Genomic DNA, 19,291 nt, shown 5'->3' on the forward strand with positions numbered 1-19,291 from the left:
CTCTGATGCAGCCTTCTTATGCTGCTAAATGAGACACTGTTGTAAAAGATCAAGTTCATTCCAAAATCAGAAATTTAAAACTCCCTGAGTTTTTCTTACTGGAGGACTAGCAATAAGAATACAGAGGCAAGTGAAAATTCCTGTTTGCTTATCTTCTTATTCTCCACACTTTGTAGATCCAAAGCAAATAAATGGAGGTGAGAAGAAGATTAGAAGCAAAACCCCTTCAGTGCAGTCCAGAAAGTCTACTTCTCTTAGCCACAGCCTTTCCACAAGTTGTAAAAATAGCCCACCCAGAAGAAGTGCTAACTGAAAGGGCTCTCTTCCAATAGAGACAAATATTCTCCAAGTTGCATATGGTCACATTTATCTTTATCTTCATCTGAATACCCAGAGCTGCCTAAAAGGCTGTGTGTTGCTACTGTCTCTTAAAGGGTTAACATTTCAATAATTAACAAAAGACAAATTCAATAAAGGATTTAGACATTTATGGTAAAATTTAGGAAGCACAGACAAGGTTTTAGATTAAAAAAAAAAAAACATTTATCTATACAGTCCTCATCTAACTAGCTAGGAACCAAAGATGCCACAGGCACTTAAACTTTCACCTGTAAATTTTGTTAGAAGCTTAAGCTCCAAGAAGAATGCAGGTGCTACCACCTCAGCTGAAGTTAACACCTCCCCTTTACCTCGAATTCACAAGCCATACACCCCAAACTGTCAGCCACCTCGAGGCTTCTATGTACGTGTATCATGTTAGAACCAATCTTAGAACCAATCTACCTTCAGTGGGAAAACAAACAACTCATGGCAATCTCTGTGGATGGTCAATGTCAACACTTGCCATTTTGTTCAGAGATGATTAAAGGAATCACTTACCAGCTTGAACTTCAGAGTAGAAATACATCAACCAAAGAAAGAAATGCTGCTCTCTCTCAGAAGACTACTCTAATCATCAGCTGCTGACTGGCATCAATCCTCTTGAAGTGCCGACACTATAAAAAAGAACATATGATTAATTGATCGAAGAGTGCATAAGAGCACACTTCCAAAGTCAGATAATTCTGGGGAAATACAGAAGAAGGGAGAATTCTACGTTTCAGACCTGCTCCCAATCCCATCTCTGTCTTTTGTTCAAATAGTTTGTAATGAAAAATTATGAATTTTCTTGAAATAAGAACCAGCCTGAGCACTGCCATGGCTTAGGCGCTCTGCTGGTCTGGACCTGACTATGCTGCTCAGGTATCCTGAATAGCTTTCACCACCGCACCTTGGAAATGGCCTCCCAAACATTTCTGCCTCCCCAAGATTCTATAAATTTGTTTTCATAATTATAATATTTGCTCCATTCAAACTAACACAACTTACTTAGCTGACAGTGACTTCTGACATGAATATTATACCACTATTCTTTAAAAAAGATCATATCTTATGTTTTCCACAGAAATATTTGGAACTTACCAGCAAACAGCTATTGTGAATAACCTTCTTCCCTTCTTCCTTCACAATGGGCTCCTTCACATCAATATTTTTGTCCTCTTTTAATTTTGCAATATTTCAGTAATTAAAAAGACACAAAAGGTTCCTTTGTTCTGAAACATTAATGGATCAGCCCTTGAATAAAATATATCATCTGTCTTCCCCTGCATAATGTGCTTTTAAGTGATATTTATTTAAGGGCTCTACTAAAATAAATCCCAAACTACATGAGCAACAGCCATATTTATTCACTTGTCTTAAAAAGACATGATAACACGAGGAAGTTAAATATAACTGAGCTACTGCTGACACCTGCTGTCCATCCTGAGAAATCTATGTTAATCAGGCCTAGAGTGCTTAATACAGTGAAATATATTTAAAAAACAAACAAACAAACACATACCCCTACCACCCACCACATTGTAGAAACTCTCTCTCCCCCTAGTTCCCAGACTCATAATGTTGCTGGTCCAGGGAGCAGGAATGGGTGCCAAGCAGGGGGCAAAGAACAGGAGTTAGAAACCACCACACCACATATGCTAAGCTTCGCTAGCATCAATTTGAAGTGAAATTTCGACCAACTCAGAGGAGTAAGATGAAAGACTGACCCATCCTGCAAACTGTGTGGGATCACTGAGCCATCTGGTAAAGAAAAAGGATTCCAATGACACAGAATAGTTTGGATTGGAAGGGACCTTCAAAGGTCATCTAGTCCAACCCCCCTGCAATGAGGAGGGACATCTTCAACCAGATCAGGTTGCTCAAAGCTCATCCAGCCTGGCCTTGAATGTCTCCAGGGATGGGGCATCTATCACTTCTCTGGGCAACCTGTGCCAGTGTTTCACCACCCTCATTGTAAAAAAATTCTTCCTCATGTCTAGTCTGAATCTCTTCTTCTTTAGTTTAAAACCATTACCCATTGTCCTACTGCAACAGGCCCTGCTAGAAAGTCTGTCCCCATCTTTCTTATAAGGCCCCTTTTTATGTACTGAAAGGCTGCAATAAGCTCTCCCTGGAGCCTTCTCATCTCCAGGCTGAACAACCCCAACTCTCTCAGCCTGCCCTCATAGGAGAGGTGTTACAGCCCTCTGATCATTTTTATGGCCTTCTCTGGAACCTCTCCAATAGGTCCACGCCCAGTTACTAAATGAAGTTACTAAATTCACATGCTGAATATGTTTGTAATAAAGTGGAAATGAACATCCTACAGGAAACAAGGTAGTGAATGTCAAGGCACCATACCAGTGAAAGCAGATACAGACATCAAGTGAAAAAAAACAAGCCCTGACTTCAAATGTTATTTACATTTTATTATATAAACACGAAAACCCACCACAGCTGCAAATATCAACTTCCCTTTAAAAAGGAATGCCTTAGAAACATAGCAGTTGGCAAACAAATCACAAAAAACACCATAATGCTTAAAGTATCTTTTTTTGCTCTTAAGTTATGAAGGAACTAGGACAAGAATATCTCCTGTGATGGTGAGAATCCCACACAGCAACCCCAAGCAGCCCTCCGTCGGAGGGCATTCCCAAGGGCACAGATGTGCCTTCACCCCACGCTGCTCTGCAGGGTCACGGCTGTGAGTGCGCACCAGGGACCAGCCGACGGCCACCACGGGACAGACGAGCCACCCCTAGCTGAACAGGACATAACCGAGCGGGCACGTCATGTCTGCAGGTTGTTGTTTTTTTTTTTTTCTCCTATAAACCAGACGGACGCAGAAGAAACAGGGCACAGGCTGTTTTATGAAAGTCAGTCACCTTTGATAAGCGACAGCCACAGGGGCACGACATGTTTCTTTCTCCAGACTCCCAGGTTTGGGATGTGCCGGAGAGGGTGCGGGTCTCAAAAGGCATCGCGGCGCAAAGTTCGCGCCTGGCCGGTAGGAGCAGACACGGGGGCCTGCAGGGGAACCCCCGGGAAGGAACTGGGCTGTCAGTTCCGCCACCACCCCTCCACGTCGCGGCCGCGAGGGACGCCGCGGCACCGCCCAACTCCTGGCGGAAGCGCCGACGCAGCCGCGGTGCGGGAGGCGCGTGGGCCCCGCCTCGGCTGGGCGGGCTCTCGGAGAGGCCACGCCCCCTCCCCACCGCCCGTGCGCGCGCCCCTTCCTCCGCCGCCCGCTTCCTGCCGCGTCCCAGCGCCGCCGGGCCCCTCGGAGCCGCCGCCTCCCACCTCCCCGAGCAGCGGCTGCAGCGTGCACGGCGCGGCGGGCGGGCCGGCCGGCCGAGCGGGGAGATGAACACGGTCCTGTCTCGAGCTAACTCGCTCTTCGCCTTCTGTTTGAGCGTGATGGCGGCGCTCACCTTCGGCTGCTTCATCACCACCGCCTTCAAGGAACGCAGCGTGCCCGTCGGCATCACCGTCTCCCGGGTATCGATGTGAGTGCGGGCGGGAGAGGGGAGGGAGTGGCGGAGGAGGGCCGGGCCGGGCAGTGGCTGCCCACCGGGGAGCCGCTGCGGGGCGGGTAACGGCCGGGGCGCGCGAGGGGCCGGCAACGCCCGGCTGCGGGCGGGCGCAGGGGCGCGCGAGGCCGCACCGCTGCCGTTCCGGCGGCTGCACCGGCCGGGGCCGCCGCGGCTCCGCTTCCTGCCCGCTGCACGCCTGGGCCAATGAGGGAGTCCCACGACGGCGCTCCGCCGCCTGGCGGCCCGGCCGGGCGGGAGCTGGGGCGGCGCCGCCGGTGTGGGGCGGTTCCGTGCCGCTGTCCGGCCGGTGTGTTGGGGCAGGCTGGATTGCAAATACTGGGTGCGTTCTGTGTAACGGGATAGCGACTTACAAGGGAGCCGAGCGAACTGCTTTTCGCAGTTTTGGGCATGCAAGGACCTAAATGAACACGCTTTATCTCTCTAGTAACTTTTTCTTAATTAGTAGTTCCCTTTATTTTTCTTGGGTTTTTTTGAGGCCTGTGGCAGTAGACTGAGGAGGCTTACCTTCCTGTGAAATGCACCAGGTGTGCAATACATAATGCCACAGGAAAAGAGTGTTGCCCACACACAGTGCACTTATGCCAACTTGTGCCAGGGGAACCTTTTTCCAGTTTTGTTGTGGCTTTGGGTTTCTCCCACCCCCACCCCCCCCCGCCCAGAAAAAAAAAAAAAAAAAAGGGAAACTGTCAAGTACATAGGGTGTGGAGCCCTGTAGTTTCACAAGCAGCTGAGCAGCTGCTGCTACTGTCACCAGAAAGCGGAGGTGTTTGCTTCTGCTCCGATCTACATGGTGCTTTACCAGAGCTGCACAGGGAAATGAGGCTCATAGGATGTTTTACTTGAACTCACTGATGAGTTTGGTTTGGTTTTGGCCACATTAGTGAAATAAAGCAGCTCATGGAGCTTTGGGGCCACCCTGAGATAAGGGACAGGAGCGGATGGCTGGCAGCAGCATTTGAAAGGGAAGATGAGTGCAAATGAAGAGTAGGAACTGCCATCGCTTTCATACCTCGGGGAAAATAAACCTAATTACACTAGATTGAGGATTTCAAACAGCATTGAAGTGGCATAAAAGCATATTTTTGACTGTTCAGATGAGCTTGACATATATGAGGTAGCATACTAATGCCTAATTGTGATGAAATTTGTACTGCCAGTCCCTTCAGTGATGCACGTCTGGTATTGATGAGAGGTGTCATGCCTTAATTGCATCTCTGGAAGTTCTGAGAAGTTCTGCAGACCCAAGGCTTAAGGCCTGTTAGTACACCAGATTGACAGTGATTCAGAAATGAAGTACTAGATAAGGGATTCTACTTAAAAATATTTTTTTTTTTTCTTTGAGATTACCAAGCTTAGTTTTAATGAAATGATATTTAAATAGACTAATTTTCAAACTGGAATAAACATAACTAAGAAGCTGATAATATTTTGTTACCTGAAGATTAAGGTTCCTAGCTAACTTGCTTATCGTATTCTTTTTTGTAGAGGGCAAGTTTGGTAAATTGATAAACATATGAAAATAGCTGCTGTATCTGTGTTATTTTCTAATATGGTATAAGTGTGGCAATGTCAGCCATTCCTCCAAATATGGATGTGTAATAAAGTCTTCCAAAATAATATGATTTTCCATATATAGAAGAAAACAAGCATTTTCTTTATACTGCTACTTAAATACATTCCAGGGAGAAATCTTGTAAGTTGTGTGAACCGCAAACTTAAACTCTGTTTTATCAGAATAGTTGGAGACTGAGCACTAGAAGCTTTTTTTGGTTTTGTTTTTAATGGAAAGTTGAAAAATAAGACTGAAAATGGTTGCCAGCAGACAGCTGTGCTTCTGGTGTTCCAGGCAGCTTTATATATTTGGGGATGGCTGATACATATTTTACTGAAGAAAAATGTAGTACAGTTTATGTACAGATAGTTACAGATTTTTGTATAACTTTGACTACTGTGGTGGCAAGGCCTGTCATTTGGAACTAGGGCTCCATAATTTCTGGAAGGCATGTTTTATTTTGTAATGTTTTTTTATATTTTAGCCAAAAGTATTTCAAAGAAAGTACAGAAAATGGATGGCAGAAATACGTATTAAGAATAATAATTTATGTAATGCATGAGAGAAAAAATGAGAAAGGATAATCTTGTATTTTGTTTTGTCTTAGAAAAAATGTAGAAGATTTCACTGGACCTAGAGAGAGAAGTGATCTGGGATTCATCACATTTGACATTACTGCAGATATCCTTAATGGGAAAAATGGTTTGCAAGCATTGTGAAATAACAGCATATTGACATCTATTTTTGTTACCTTATAATCTTCAGATACTCAGGACTTGAGAAAAAGTAGGAATTTATCTTTCAAATCTAAATTTAAAGCAGTGTAAAGTAGTATTTTACATAGAGCAGTGAAATAAAACCAGGAATAGCTATTCTGTCTCTAGTAGATGACATAGAGCAAGTTGAAATTAATTACAGAGTTTATATAACATACTATTTCGATTGTCATACTAAATCTAGAAACTCTTGGCACCTTTCAAACTCACTTTGTTGTGAGACTTTCAAAGTTATGTTGACATAATAGGTCGTAGAAGTACCTGTCTTCCTTTAAAAATAAAAAGACATTGTGATCCTTTACTTGTTTAGATGTTCAGCTATTGAATCTTCAACACTGTATAGTATGAAATTCCTTGGGAAGCATATGAGGTACCACAAAATTTATGACATTACTTTTTGGCATCTTTCTCTTTGCTGTTACCTTTTTGAAACTTTACTTTTGTATTTCTCTGCTTCCCTGTTAGTCTAGCTTTTATTGGGAAAAGAGGATTGGTGTGAATGTTTTTGTTTCATTTTGTTCTGCATTGTTTTTTGGACAATAGAAGGGAATAATTCTTACTATTTAGGGTGTTGAAATGAAAAATATTCAGTGTATTCTACAAAACTTGATACCAAATATGAGGCAGCATGCTTTACCTCAGGTGATTACACTTTGCCTTGCTTTGCAGCTGGGCTGAGATTCCTGGGATTTTTCTGTCTGCTGCTTTTTGTCACTCTGTTAGGCAAGACATTGATTACCTCTGCTTTTTGATTTCCCTGTTTTGGAGAATACTACATTGTGTAAGCAAACCGAACAAAATGCAAATCTTGAATGCATGTGAACACTGGATAAACATGTTAATCAGGTTTTTGCAGGTGTGTGTTACACAGGATAAGAGGGATTATTTTTATCAGCTGGAGGCAGGAGAGGTAAACTCCAAAGTCTGAGTTTTACCTCTGAAATGCTTTTACATATTAAAACCAGAGACTAAAATTCTGTAAGTAGATGAGTTGAATTGTATACAATGCGTATAGAGTGAGAAGAGAAGTAGAGCGAGGCAGGACAGGACCTCTGAAAGAAATATTGTTATGTGAGGATTAGTTCACAGTATGTGGACATAAAGATTTTATGTTGTAGCAACTTTTAATAGTAGGAGGAGGCTTTTTGGTGTTTTTGTTGGTTTGTTTTTTGTTACTTTTTTAATGCGAACTGACTTAGTCTTTCATGCCTGGTGTAATTCTTGCAGTGTGTAGAGCTAGAAAATACAACTTTCCAGTAGGGTTTTTTTGACAGAATTTGTAAAGAGGTACTGGTACGTAGGCTCTCTTAACTGATGGGGGAAAAAAAGTTAGTCCTACGAAGATAAAATAAAATGACAGTTAGAAAAAGCAGCTAGGGAAAGGGAAGGAGACAGTTTAAGAACTCCTTTTAGCTTACTTAATTCATGGCTAACTTTATCAAGCATGAAGAAATCCCACAAAGGAGATCTTCCGAATCTTGTTTTGAGTTAGATGACGAAAAATGTTCGAGTCAAATAGCTCCAGCTATTCTTGCAGCAACAGCAGTTAGTTATTTAAATTGTTCCTTATTTGACCTTTGAATTAGAGGCTTAAAAACATGATTCGGTCTTGGGATGAGTGGAACAACATAGAACAAATTTTAATCTGGTTACGGAATCTTTTTTTGAGATAGTGGCAAGTAGAATAAAAAAGAGAACTGTGACATAACAGGTTACAACTGATCTTTATTGTGAGTTAAAAGGTCTTTTCCTTAGCAGTCACACATGATGTATTTTATTGTTAAATAAACAACAGACAAGTATTTAGAATATCAGCTTTATTATACTGACAGTCTCAAATGGCAGTCATCAGTGCTTTACTGTTGATCAAAAATCTGAGCAGTTTTGTTCCAGTCTAATAAGCTGATTTTCTTTGCAGTCAGCAGGTAATTAAATCTGCTAATGCCTGGTGTCACTTCCAATATGAAATACTTCCCACCTGCTAACTTCTCTAATGTGGGTGTTACAGGCTCTTTGAACTCTACACTCTGCCAATTTTGTATTTATATATTGTTTAATGCTATTGTATCTCAATCCACAGTTGGATACCAGATTCTTTGATAGTATAAATAATTGCTTTGAAGATATTTACTGAAGAATTCTGTCTTGCTTTTTATGCTGAAGGTTTTATAATAGATTGCCTAGCAGCAGTTTGTGGTTACTAGCTTGCATTGTCAAATATAGAACTCTTAAATCAATGGAGGAAATAGCTGTTAGATTTTGTAAATAAGTAAACAAAAAAAAAACCACCCATACACACCAACTAAAAACCTGTTGCTTCAATATGATTAAAATCTATGTTAGAACTCCTGGAAGTCCAAATTTGTAAATAAGATGAGGTATGTTGAAATATAAGATCTCACTGTAATTATCATAGTCTATTTAGATCTAGTAAAAATAAAATGAGGTTATGTAAGTACAGTATGGTATTTTTCTTAACTCACATACATCTGCAGAGTATATTTGACTGGAATGTTAAACAATTGTTTCTATATTTGACTGCAGAATACTCAACGAGAAAGAATGTAAGTATCAAAAAGAAAGTTGAAGCAATTACCCATTTTGTTCTGCAGCTGTTTTAACTTTCTGAAGTTCTGCTGGGAACAGTTTGGGCACCAGCATTTCCTACTATCCTGGACTGTTTTTACTGGCCTTCATGGTTGTTATTTTTGTGACAGTTTAACTGCAGGGTGGGATGTTCACTTTGAGGAATCTTAATATGTGCCCAGTAGAGTGGGAGAAAAGTAACGCATGCCTTATTTTTCATGTACAATAGTGGTATGTAAAATAGTGTTTTCACCTGTTTGCTCAGTCTGTTTTACTTTTCCCTAGCGTTCTGCAGTTGACTGCTGTTAGAAACAAGATATAGTGGCTTTTGGTCTGGCAAGGTGTGGTTGATCTTTTGTTCATAGTTCACAGAAGTGTTTGCCTGTAGCAGTCGCTGTAGCCCCATAATGCATTTATGTTATCTTGTCATACTTCTCAAAGTGATTGGCTTTGCTGCCTCCTTTAAATTGGTTGCTGCTGATATTTCACTTTGGATAGCTGAAGGCTTTTTTCACTGGTCTGTTAGGAGCTGTGTGGAACAGCTTATGGAAATAATGAAACACCATGCTGTCATGGTACCACTGAATTCTAGTTTAAGCTACTATGGTCATAGTGCAAGGATATAGTGAAGGCTTGGAGTTTTTTCTTAACGTGCTGCAGAAAGTTTCAAATACTTAAGAATTTAGGATCCATCTTTTGAACTGTGCGTACAATTTTTGGGGTTACACTTGCAATTCAAGTAGAGATTTTTTTCCACTGAAGCTGAAAAAATGTTAAATACCTAGACAGGGTCATGATAGCTCAATTTAAGTTCTTTATTTGAAACAAAGTCTAAATACTGCTTTTAAAAGTGACTTACCTTTGCAATTCGAAAGGAAAACCCATCATACTTTTTAAGTCTTTGAAAGCTTATGACTTTTTAAAAAATGGCTTTCTCCTGTTCTACTGAAAGGTTGTTTCTGTTTATTCTGTGCCACTCTTCTGTGTGTAGTAGTACTAGTTTCCCTCCCTGCAGAGCATGGTTTTGTTAAATGAGTTGTGGATTGCAAGCATGTACTTATACTTCAGGGTTTTTAGATGAATAATGATACGAAATTCCAGCGACTGAATATGGTCTTCCAAGGTACCTTGCTGACTTAATTACAATTGTATTTTTAGGCTCTAAACCAGGTGGTCCTTTGGGACAAGATCATGTTGAGAGGAGATAACCCAAGGCTGTTGTTAAAAGACATGAAGACAAAGTACTTTTTCTTTGATGATGGAAATGGTCTGAAGTAAGTAAATCGTTTTGTATTATTCTTATTAATGGTGCCTTCTTTTTAGTTGCATACTTTGCATTTTATATGTATGTTTATTGCTGTGGTAAAGTACTTACATTCTATCTGATACTCTGTCAGTCTGTTGCATCTTTGTAGTTTGATTCTTAGAAGATGACTTTGGGATACAAGATATCCTGGTTCTTCTGTAGATTAGAAGATGCACTGCTAATACAAGTAATAGGCTTCTGGGTTTCTGTTTCCATTATTCTTGTCTGTATAGAATTTGTTCTGTGATGCATTCAACTGCAAAGTTAGGTAACAGTAGAAAAAAAAATAAGTCTTATCTGAAAACACTTCTGGATCAGGAAAACAATTTTTATCCTAATTTATTTAATATTTATTATTAATTAAATTGGTTAACTTGAGTATTTGTGCTGATAGTCTTTATTGTTTTTTGCAGGGGAAACAGGAACATTACTTTGACTCTCTCCTGGAATGTTGTACCAAATGCTGGCATTCTACCTCTTGTAACAGGATCAGGACATGTGTCTGTACCTTTCCCAGATACCTATGAAACACCAAAAAGTTATTAACTTATAATACTGAATCCGAAGCAAGATATTTTTATACCTGTATATTGTGAATAAATTTTATTGTGGGTTCTTCTCACATCCCATGCAACCCTTCAGTGAAAGGTACTTGATTTCCTCAGGTCTAACAACATAGGAAAAGGAAATGAAAGTTTAGGGTGGTGTTTTTGTTTTTTTGGTTTTTTTTTTTTGTTTGTTTGTTTGTTTTAATCATTGAGGCTGAAACTTAAGGGAAAGGTAAATTGCAGTGTAATGGTTTTGGGGGGAAAACTGAGGAGTTTGGTTTTGTTTTTTCTCCTGACGATCTGGGTATAGATCTCCTTTTCTTTTAAATAAACATTTTTAAATGAGAAAATAGTCTTACTGTGTTTGGTTTTTTTAGGTACTGTGATACTTATTAAATTTGTGTAGAACTCAAATATATCTTCTGGAATCAGTTTCTGTGAGTGTCTGAAGGAAATGGCTATTCAGTTTTACAGCATTTTGCTAAATGCCTGCTTATCATGTTACAGTGAGGTAAGCTTGGTCCTTTCTAAGGCTGCTATCAGCTACTTTGATAGTTATTTTAGATCTTGTTTTGAGTGCCAGTGGTGCAGCCCACATGCAATTCTGTATTATAAAACATTTTAATAACTGCTTATAATGCAGCTAACTGGAAGAATAAAAAGAAATCTTTTTCAGTGTATTGGGTGTAAGTCAGTAAGAAAAGTCTGTCTACAAAGCAACCACTTCTATTGGGATCTGCTCAGCAGGAAGAATGAACACACTTGTTCCAGAGGAGGCCTTTCCATAGCAAGGAATGGGACAGATGTTCTTCAAAACAGGAGAAACATCTAAGAAATAGAGGATTTCCCATGGGGACATAGAGAAATGTAGGCAGATTTACCAGCTGCAGTATGGACATGAGTCTTATCTGCAAGTCTTCCTGATTTGCATCAACCTGGAAAGGTAGTAAGTGTGTAGTAGTTCCAGGCAGCACCTCTGCTGAAGAAGTGGACTCTGGGGGGCTGCACATCATGCTCTTTGTGTCCTTCACTTGGTTGCAGCTGCAAATGTTTGTCATAGTTGGAAGGACAGAAAGAAGAAACAGGCATCAGGATTGCCTTCTGGCAATAATGGTTTACACTGATCCACTCACATTTCTTGCTCATCACGTATCCAGGAGAGGAGCACTTGCCACCATCAGCTCCCTTACATAGTTCTTAATGTACATGTATATATTCAAACAAAATATGGGAGAAGTTAATTTATTACCAGATGTCAAATATTCTGCATATGCTGGGGACTTTCAGAAAGAACAAATATAATCTGAAATTAAAACTGCAAGTGTTTTAATACTGTGAAGAAGAAAAAAAATAATAGGAAAACTGATGAGAAATTGTGACAAAGCTTTCAAAAGAAGACATGCAAAAGATTGGAGCAGAGCCTCCCACTTCGTTGTGCATTCACTTAAGAACTCACATATTTTTGAGGAAGCCAACTTGCTTTTAAAAAGGGATCTTTATTATTTATGATTTATCCCTAGGTGACTATTTAGTGCATTCTCTGTGTATCAATAGAAGAAGTGTTGAAAAAAAATCCAGAAAGTGCATTGTCTTTTTACAAACAAAATTTTAAGTGTGAAAACTAAAAAATTATTTTCACAGGAGTATATTGGGACAATTTTTCTTTTATATCCATTGTATTTACCTGAATTTCAGTTCTCTGAACTTGTGTTGTTCTCTGTGGATTAGCATAATCAGCACACTGAAGTACATGCTATTTTTTTCTGTGCTTTGATGTCAAATGTATATATTGCTCTAAAACTTAACTGTTATAGAGAATTTAATACTGTCATATGGAAGGAAAATAAAATTTTTTTTGTAGAGGTAATTGTGGAGTTGTTTTGTTAATTGCCAAGTAAGTGGTTGGTTTATTCATAAATTATATTCCTGAAAGGTTTGCTGAAACTTATTTCTTGTGGCTTGGCATTCAGCCACTTCCCTGGATTCCTTTGGCAGTACTCTTCTAATGAATATAAAGGCCATCTATGAAAGAGGTGCTCTGACTACAAAGACAAGAAGCTGCTGTCAAAAAACGTCAGAGATAAGTCTACCGTCATTTCCCCAGAATGGTGTATTCCTCCCAGCAGATAGCAGAATTTTAAGCCCCTAAAACTGTAGCTTCAAACATGATGCTGAAGCTTTTCTAGCCCTTCCCAGTGAAGAGAAATTACAATGTTTGAGGTACAGCCTTTAGAGGGATAAAGAAGAAACCATCACTGAGTTTATGTTCAAGTTCTTCGAGAGAAGAACTCGGTTGTATTCTTGAGGGAAAGGCCAGCAGCAATTAGTGCTTAAATCTTGCTCTTCACTTCTCAGCCACAAAGTGGGACAGGATGTTCTGTTCTCTTTCTGGTTTGGGAGCAAGGAGGCAAATTCCTTAGTTGATCTCTTTAAAGCATTTCAAAAAGTAAAATTACTCCTGTCGTGACATCCTGTTGTGACAATTCTCAAACCATTTATGAAAGAATGTTCTTTTATGGAAACAAATGGCATGTACTTCACCTTGTCTCTTCTGGTGCATCTTCTAAAAAGAAGTGGTAGTACAGCTGGCAGCTGATTGTTCTCTTAAATGTGTTACTAACTATAATGGTGTTTTATGTAGTGCTGTGTACAAAAGATGTATTCCCTAGTAACTGATCTGCTTAATGGGAAAAGGCTTGAAACTGTTTTGTGGGAAATTTGAACTGAAAACACTTCTGATGCATTTCAGATAGCAATTTATTGAGGTTTTGGAGACAAGAGTTCTTGTCTAGGGACTGAAAAATGCAAACTCTCAAAGTAGCCTGGGTTTCCATTTACTGTTGAGCACGCAGAACCACATGGAAAGCCCTGTGCAGGAAAGGAAAATAACTCTAAAAGCCTTTATTGGAAGCTTTGCTCCCCTGCAGTCTTATTTATGGATTGGCACTATAGATATTGAAAATAGAAAGACAGAGAAAATATATTATTTCTAACTATTGGTTGTTTATTTTTTTAATAAAAGTTTCTTCTCAACAATGAAATTAAAGCTGGCTATTATATTGCTTAACAGCCAGATTCAAGTAGAGTTCCTACATTGTTTGTTGATTACAAACATTGAAAATGTTATTTTCTAAAAATTATTTCAAGAGAAGTTTCACAGAAACAGTTCCGTTAAATGAAAGCTATTTAGATTGAAAATTCAGGTATTGGAGGAGCAATACAAATTTGTGTCAGAAAATATACAGAAGATAACTATTTGTAGGTCTTTGGTATTTAAGGAATGCTCTGGTTTATTTGGCTTTATTTTGGAAGAAAATTGAGATTTTCTCCATTACAACAACTTAAAACTGTTTTTAAAACAAGTAAAATTCTTCATGCAAACAGGCATATACTCTTAATCGTGGAGAATCCCATTCTAAGCATACAAGTAAATACTCGTATTACAGTAGTCACATCAGACATATTTTTATTAAGAAAAAAAAATCCAAAATTTAGCTTGAACAAGCTAAACCACAGCTGCATCTTTTTCTGCTGCCCTCTACCACTTCCCTGGGACCATTTTTGTCAATCTGCATGATGAGGCACAAGTATAGACAAAGTAGGCATTCCATTGTTAAGGTTTCTTTTTCCCTTAATATCCTGTCACACTAATATTCCTTTTATGCAAGTTAATATTTATCCTCTAATAATTGTTATTAATTTGTTTTTGTTTTACTCAGGATGATAATCTTAGAATCTTCTCTCTTTCTTTCTCTTTTCCCCCTGCATGACTTCCAGAATTACATTTATTTATTTTTTCCAAATAACTGTCTAATAATGAAATTCTAAATCCTCTATCCATGAGCTATTAAGGAAAAAACCCACCTCTGAATCAATATAATAACAGTATCCAGAATTATAAGCTATTTGCTACAAAATAAAAATTACGGAACCAAGTGTATCATTAAGAGAACATTCCAAAACTCAGAGCCAAAAGTGCTGCCTGACCTCCTGACTCCTTTACCTCCCTAGCTCAGTGCTAATGACACACACACCAAGGTCACCTGGAACTTTCCCTTGCTCTCCAGCTGTAGCCCCTTGTGCTTGTTAGGGGTGCTCCAGACTGTAAATGCTGAAGAAATAGTTGGCACTCCTTTGAAATCATAAAACTGGCAGAAATGGATTAGAGAGAACATAGTATTTCCAGCACCAGAGGACCATGGCAGTGAGTGTTCTTGTATTTTGAAGACATATTTCTAGTATACTCGTAACTTTGTAGACAGCAATTTTTGTGTATTTTGCAGCTATTATCCAATGATTTCCAAGTGCTCTACAAGAAAAGTCTGTATTTATTTTCAGAGACAGTGGCATGCTTAAGCCAGACTGGAAGTGTTTTTGCAAGTGACGATCTGAAAAACAGTCCGTTTGTAGCTAGAATTGCCTGGGGTGGTGTGTGAAGAAACTTCTGTGGCCTTCTAGCACCTGACTGCACAGGTGTTGGCAGGCAAAGGGGTAATTGGGCCCTCCCTTAGCAGAAACATGCTTTAGACTTCACATGTGGGGTTTTGCTTCCATGGTGCAACAAGGACAACAGGTATAGTGCTGTTAGTTTAGTCTGCCTCCTTGCTTGTTGTGGTTTGTTTTTTTTTTTTTTTTTACTTTATAAGAGTGTTTCAGTTTGGTTCATTTTCCAAGTGGCTGGTTCTGGATGCCTGTGCTGAGGTGAATGAGTTGGATTTGGCACACAGGAGAGGTTTTGGTGTGCCCCAATAGGAGCTAGTATGGGAAAAAGAAGGGGTTTGGATGTAGCTATGGAAGATTGGTTCAGAAATGAGTGTTTGGTTTAAGTTTAAAGAAATACTTGCCTTTAAGAGTGATTTGTATTAGATGTAGTTATGAGTGGCTGACAAGGCAGGTAAGGAGAAGAGCACTTTTATGTGTAAGGTAGTAATTGAAGGTAAACATAAAACTAGTTTAATGGTGATTGGGAAGTAACAGTGATTGTGGCTGCTTAAAGTCCCTTTTGAAAAAAAAAAAAAATATTTCTAAAAGGTAATTTTCTTCCTGTACTATTTCTTCCTCTCTCTCCAAATTCTGAAGCAAGGAGAGGGTCAGGGTTTCTTTTTCTTCCTTGCCCTTCCAGCTTCCTTCTCTTTAAATACTACTTGTTCATTTATCTTTTGGTTTAGGAATTAGCATAGTTAGAAACAGAGATGGGCACTGCCACCTGAACTCTAGCTGCATATGTGTCAACAGCCAACACCAGCATTCTTCTTTTTAAGGATTAGGGTCTTCTTACATTTACAAATATTAGGATTAAAAAGTAAAGTGATTTGTACAATTTCAAGTTCTAATAAAATAAAGTTATATATCTTATCAGATTATTTGAGTTCCCTGTAAGGACTATCTTGTTTTATAAGCTCTGATCCACAGGAACAATGAACTTCGCCTCATTGACATCTCTCTGTATTGTTAAGTCTCACTCCTAAATGGAGTATCTCATTAGGACTCACCTTTTCAAAGGCATTTAAGAGTGAAATGACTTTGAAGAATTAGTCAAAGGAGCGTCCCTAGAAAATGTGAAGACTGTAACAAGATATCTTGATTGAAATAAGGCTTTTGACACTGCCTTCTGTGCTATTAATGAGCTATGGGGAAAAGAGCCACGAAGGGGAAAATACTTGAAGATATATGTAAAACAATTTGGAAGGTTATACACAGTAGCTGTAAGATTTTCAATGTCAGACTTGAAGACTGTTGGGCCTTGTGTTTTAGAGGTGGGGTGTTTTGGATGGTTGGTTTTGGGTTTTTTTTTGTTGTTTGTTTGGGTTTTTTAGTTATTGTTTCTTTTCCTGACTCATACAATTCTGTGTAATATGAATGTGAAGCATTCTTAATGAAATTTGGAGATTATGCTCAGCATGCAAAGTTGTAATTGTTTTAAGATTCAGGCAAAGGTAGTCAGTAAATAATATTATTCTCCCCATGTATCTGGCTTTAGAAAAGTTAGAGCTGGGGTACTCTGTGTATTTTGATAGTGGAGGCTGTATATTCACTCCACATCTTGAAGTGCAGCACAGGACATCAGTGGGGTTTTTTACAAAATATGTCTTACAGGAGTGTGCATTTAAGAGTACCTGTGTTCTAGGAACAAAAATAAGTGTTACATCTACTGGGGGTGGGACTAGAATCTGTTTTCATAAAATATTTGTGTTTGAATATTTAGTCTGGATCTTCCCCCTCATCTGTCAACAAATCTTTCTAAGATGAACAGATTTTCTAGGAAGATATGGAACTCTCATTGGAAAGAGCAGTTTATGCCCATGTCTGTCTGCGATTATTTGTATCTGATAGATCTTACCACTTGGGAAGGGTGATGGTATAGATTGGGTTGGCCCATTGAAGAGTGTACCCAAGTTTTGTATTTCTCCTGTGGGTTTTGCATTGCTATGTGTAAGCTGTTAAAGTGGTCACCAGTGATGCCCTTCCACCCTGGGATGGTGAGCACAGCAGCAATGGAAGGTGGGTTGAAGCTGTGTCCTCCTCATCACAATGATGGGGCAGTAGCCAGGTTGTGTACCTGGGGGCTGAGGTGGGAAAGGTTTTGTGGTTGCAGACTAGTGTTTATGCAATCACATTAATGTCAGTGAAACTGTCATAGTTGTCCCAGTGTAAGAGTTGAGCCACAAAGTGGTAAGTTTATGTTTCAGATAAATCTGTTGCAAAAGTTAAAACTGTAGGCTATAACAAGGGGTGAGAGAACAGTTCCGAAAACTGAAGTAGAGTCTCAAAATCTTGGTGGCTCCATTGCCAGAACTTAAGTAATAGATCCACTGACTCTTCAGATGTATGTAATGGATATGACCTTGTAATATATTTAGGGATAGAGTGAAATTTGCTAAATACAGTCTTAGAAGCATAGAGCTGGTGTGCAATAACTCTAGACACTAAGAAAAGTTAAGAATACTTTGGTGAGTGATTTATTTTATTTCTTTGTTTTGGGTAACTAGGAGAGAAGAATAGATAAAGGGTTAACAAAAATAAGTTGTTTTATGGAGTACTTCTAATTGAATATTTACTTATAATTTCCCACCACCCCATACAATTAATATTTATTAGAAACCTAAGTACTGATTAAACGAAGGACTTAAAGATTATTCTAGCTATTTTCATAGCCTTTGCAATTCTTAATGGTAAGATGGTGATGTAACAATCATTAGGATTATGCGATATTTCTATTCCTCACGGTTAATACAAGTTTCCTGTATTGTATTTAGTTTAGTCTTGTTCACTGCAGGTATCCCATTGCATAAATCCATGTGATATAAGGATATGAGTAGATGTATATGCATAATCTTAGCTACAGACCTGAAACTGGAGTTCAGCTGGATGATTTGATGTTGTAATAGTCCTGGACTGAGTAGGAAGTGTTACAAATACTGTTTTCTAAAAATGTTAAGGGTTTTTTTTTGTCATTAATTATATTTAAAAGGAGCTTTCTGCTCTCAAGCTGAAAGTGGTTGAGAATTTGTTACAAGGAACTTAGCATATGTCACTGGAAACTATGGTTCAGTACAGGCAGAAATTCACATAAATAAGGTCAATAAATATTTTATATTTCTTGTAGTTGTGGATTTTCACCCTTGGGCTTGGGTCTAAGAAATGTGTTGCTTATAATTGCTGGAAATCCAAGAAGACGGATGAAATAAAAATTCTGAACAGCTCTGAGTGGAGTCAGGCTTATCTTAGAAAAAGCACAGAGTAGTCAATGGTTCTTTGCCCTGGCATCCAGAGTTGCCATCTTTCTGTTAAAAGGAGAAGGGTAAAAAATAAAATAAAATAAAAAAATCCTCATATCTACAAAGTAACTTGACTCTGTGATAACATTTATAATAATTCATATTCTGTATTCAGACAACAGCTCTATCACAGAGTGTAAAGTTAATTTTGCAAGAAAGTGAAGTTTATCTCTTATAGGCTTGGTTGGAAAGTCTAAAAGCAGAAGCCTCAGCTGCTTCAAGAATGTGCTACCACTTAGTTTTAGAATTTAAAATAATATTTGACCCAGATGCAGGATATATGTTTGAGGGTTTTAATGTTTTGGTTTGATGGTTTTTTGCATTTCAACAGGCTGATTTTTAATACACTTCCTCCTTGCTATGTAAACAAACAACCTTATCTTTTTTACTGTTTAAAAAAGCAAAACAAATAAGTAGGGAGTTGCTTTGCCAGTGTTTCTACCATGCTATTCCAGAATAACATTAAGCTATACTATGTATGAAGTCCCAAATGTAAAAGGGCTTGCAGATTTAACATTTTTCATTTTCTTCAAAATGGATGGGATTTGTCCTCACAAATATTTAATCTTCAAAAAGGATATTGATATAAAGAGTTAATGAACTTTTGTGACACAAGAGCATATAGTGTTTTCTTCAACTTCATGAATGGTCAGCACTATTATTTTTCCCTGTCCCCTAGTTTTATAAGTTATTGATCAGAAATTTGAAAAGCGGCTCCTAACTTCCTGAAAATGGGCAGTAGGCCACTCCTCAAAGGCAGATAATCCTGTGTAGGAACCCATCCATTTTCATCAAAGTTGGCGGGTGTCTTTAGGTCTGTCTGTTCTCTTC

General features: G+C 38.8%; 2 protein-coding genes across 4 annotated transcripts in view; one reads left to right on the top strand and one right to left on the bottom strand.

Annotated features, from left to right (window-relative positions):
* The window catches only part of ASB5 (ankyrin repeat and SOCS box containing 5), a 40,560-nt gene extending 36,481 nt beyond the window's left edge, over positions 1–4,079 (bottom strand). The window contains exons 1-2 of one of the 3 annotated variants that reach the window (XM_082051569.1): positions 3,792–4,079; positions 880–995 (exon numbers count right to left, since the gene is read on the bottom strand). In XM_082051569.1, coding sequence (XP_081907695.1) covers positions 880–907 — 28 coding nt within the window. In that variant the 5' untranslated portion in view covers positions 908–995; positions 3,792–4,079. Of the gene's footprint in view, positions 1–879; positions 996–3,791 lie in introns of those variants that run through there. The other 2 variants (XM_082051564.1, XM_082051567.1) reach the window with 2 other exon arrangements.
* On the top strand, positions 3,552–11,032 carry SPCS3 (signal peptidase complex subunit 3). Its single transcript, XM_082051563.1, has 5 exons — positions 3,552–3,866; positions 6,074–6,147; positions 8,730–8,806; positions 9,987–10,102; positions 10,548–11,032. Exons 1-5 carry the CDS (start codon positions 3,724–3,726, stop codon positions 10,678–10,680), a joined length of 543 nt encoding a protein of 180 aa, XP_081907689.1. The 5' UTR covers positions 3,552–3,723; the 3' UTR covers positions 10,681–11,032.
* Positions 11,033–19,291: the final 8,259 nt, after the last annotated feature.

This window comes from Streptopelia decaocto, assembly GCF_964273445.1.
Source record: "Streptopelia decaocto genome assembly, chromosome: 4".
Taxonomy (NCBI): Eukaryota; Metazoa; Chordata; class Aves; order Columbiformes; family Columbidae; genus Streptopelia; species Streptopelia decaocto.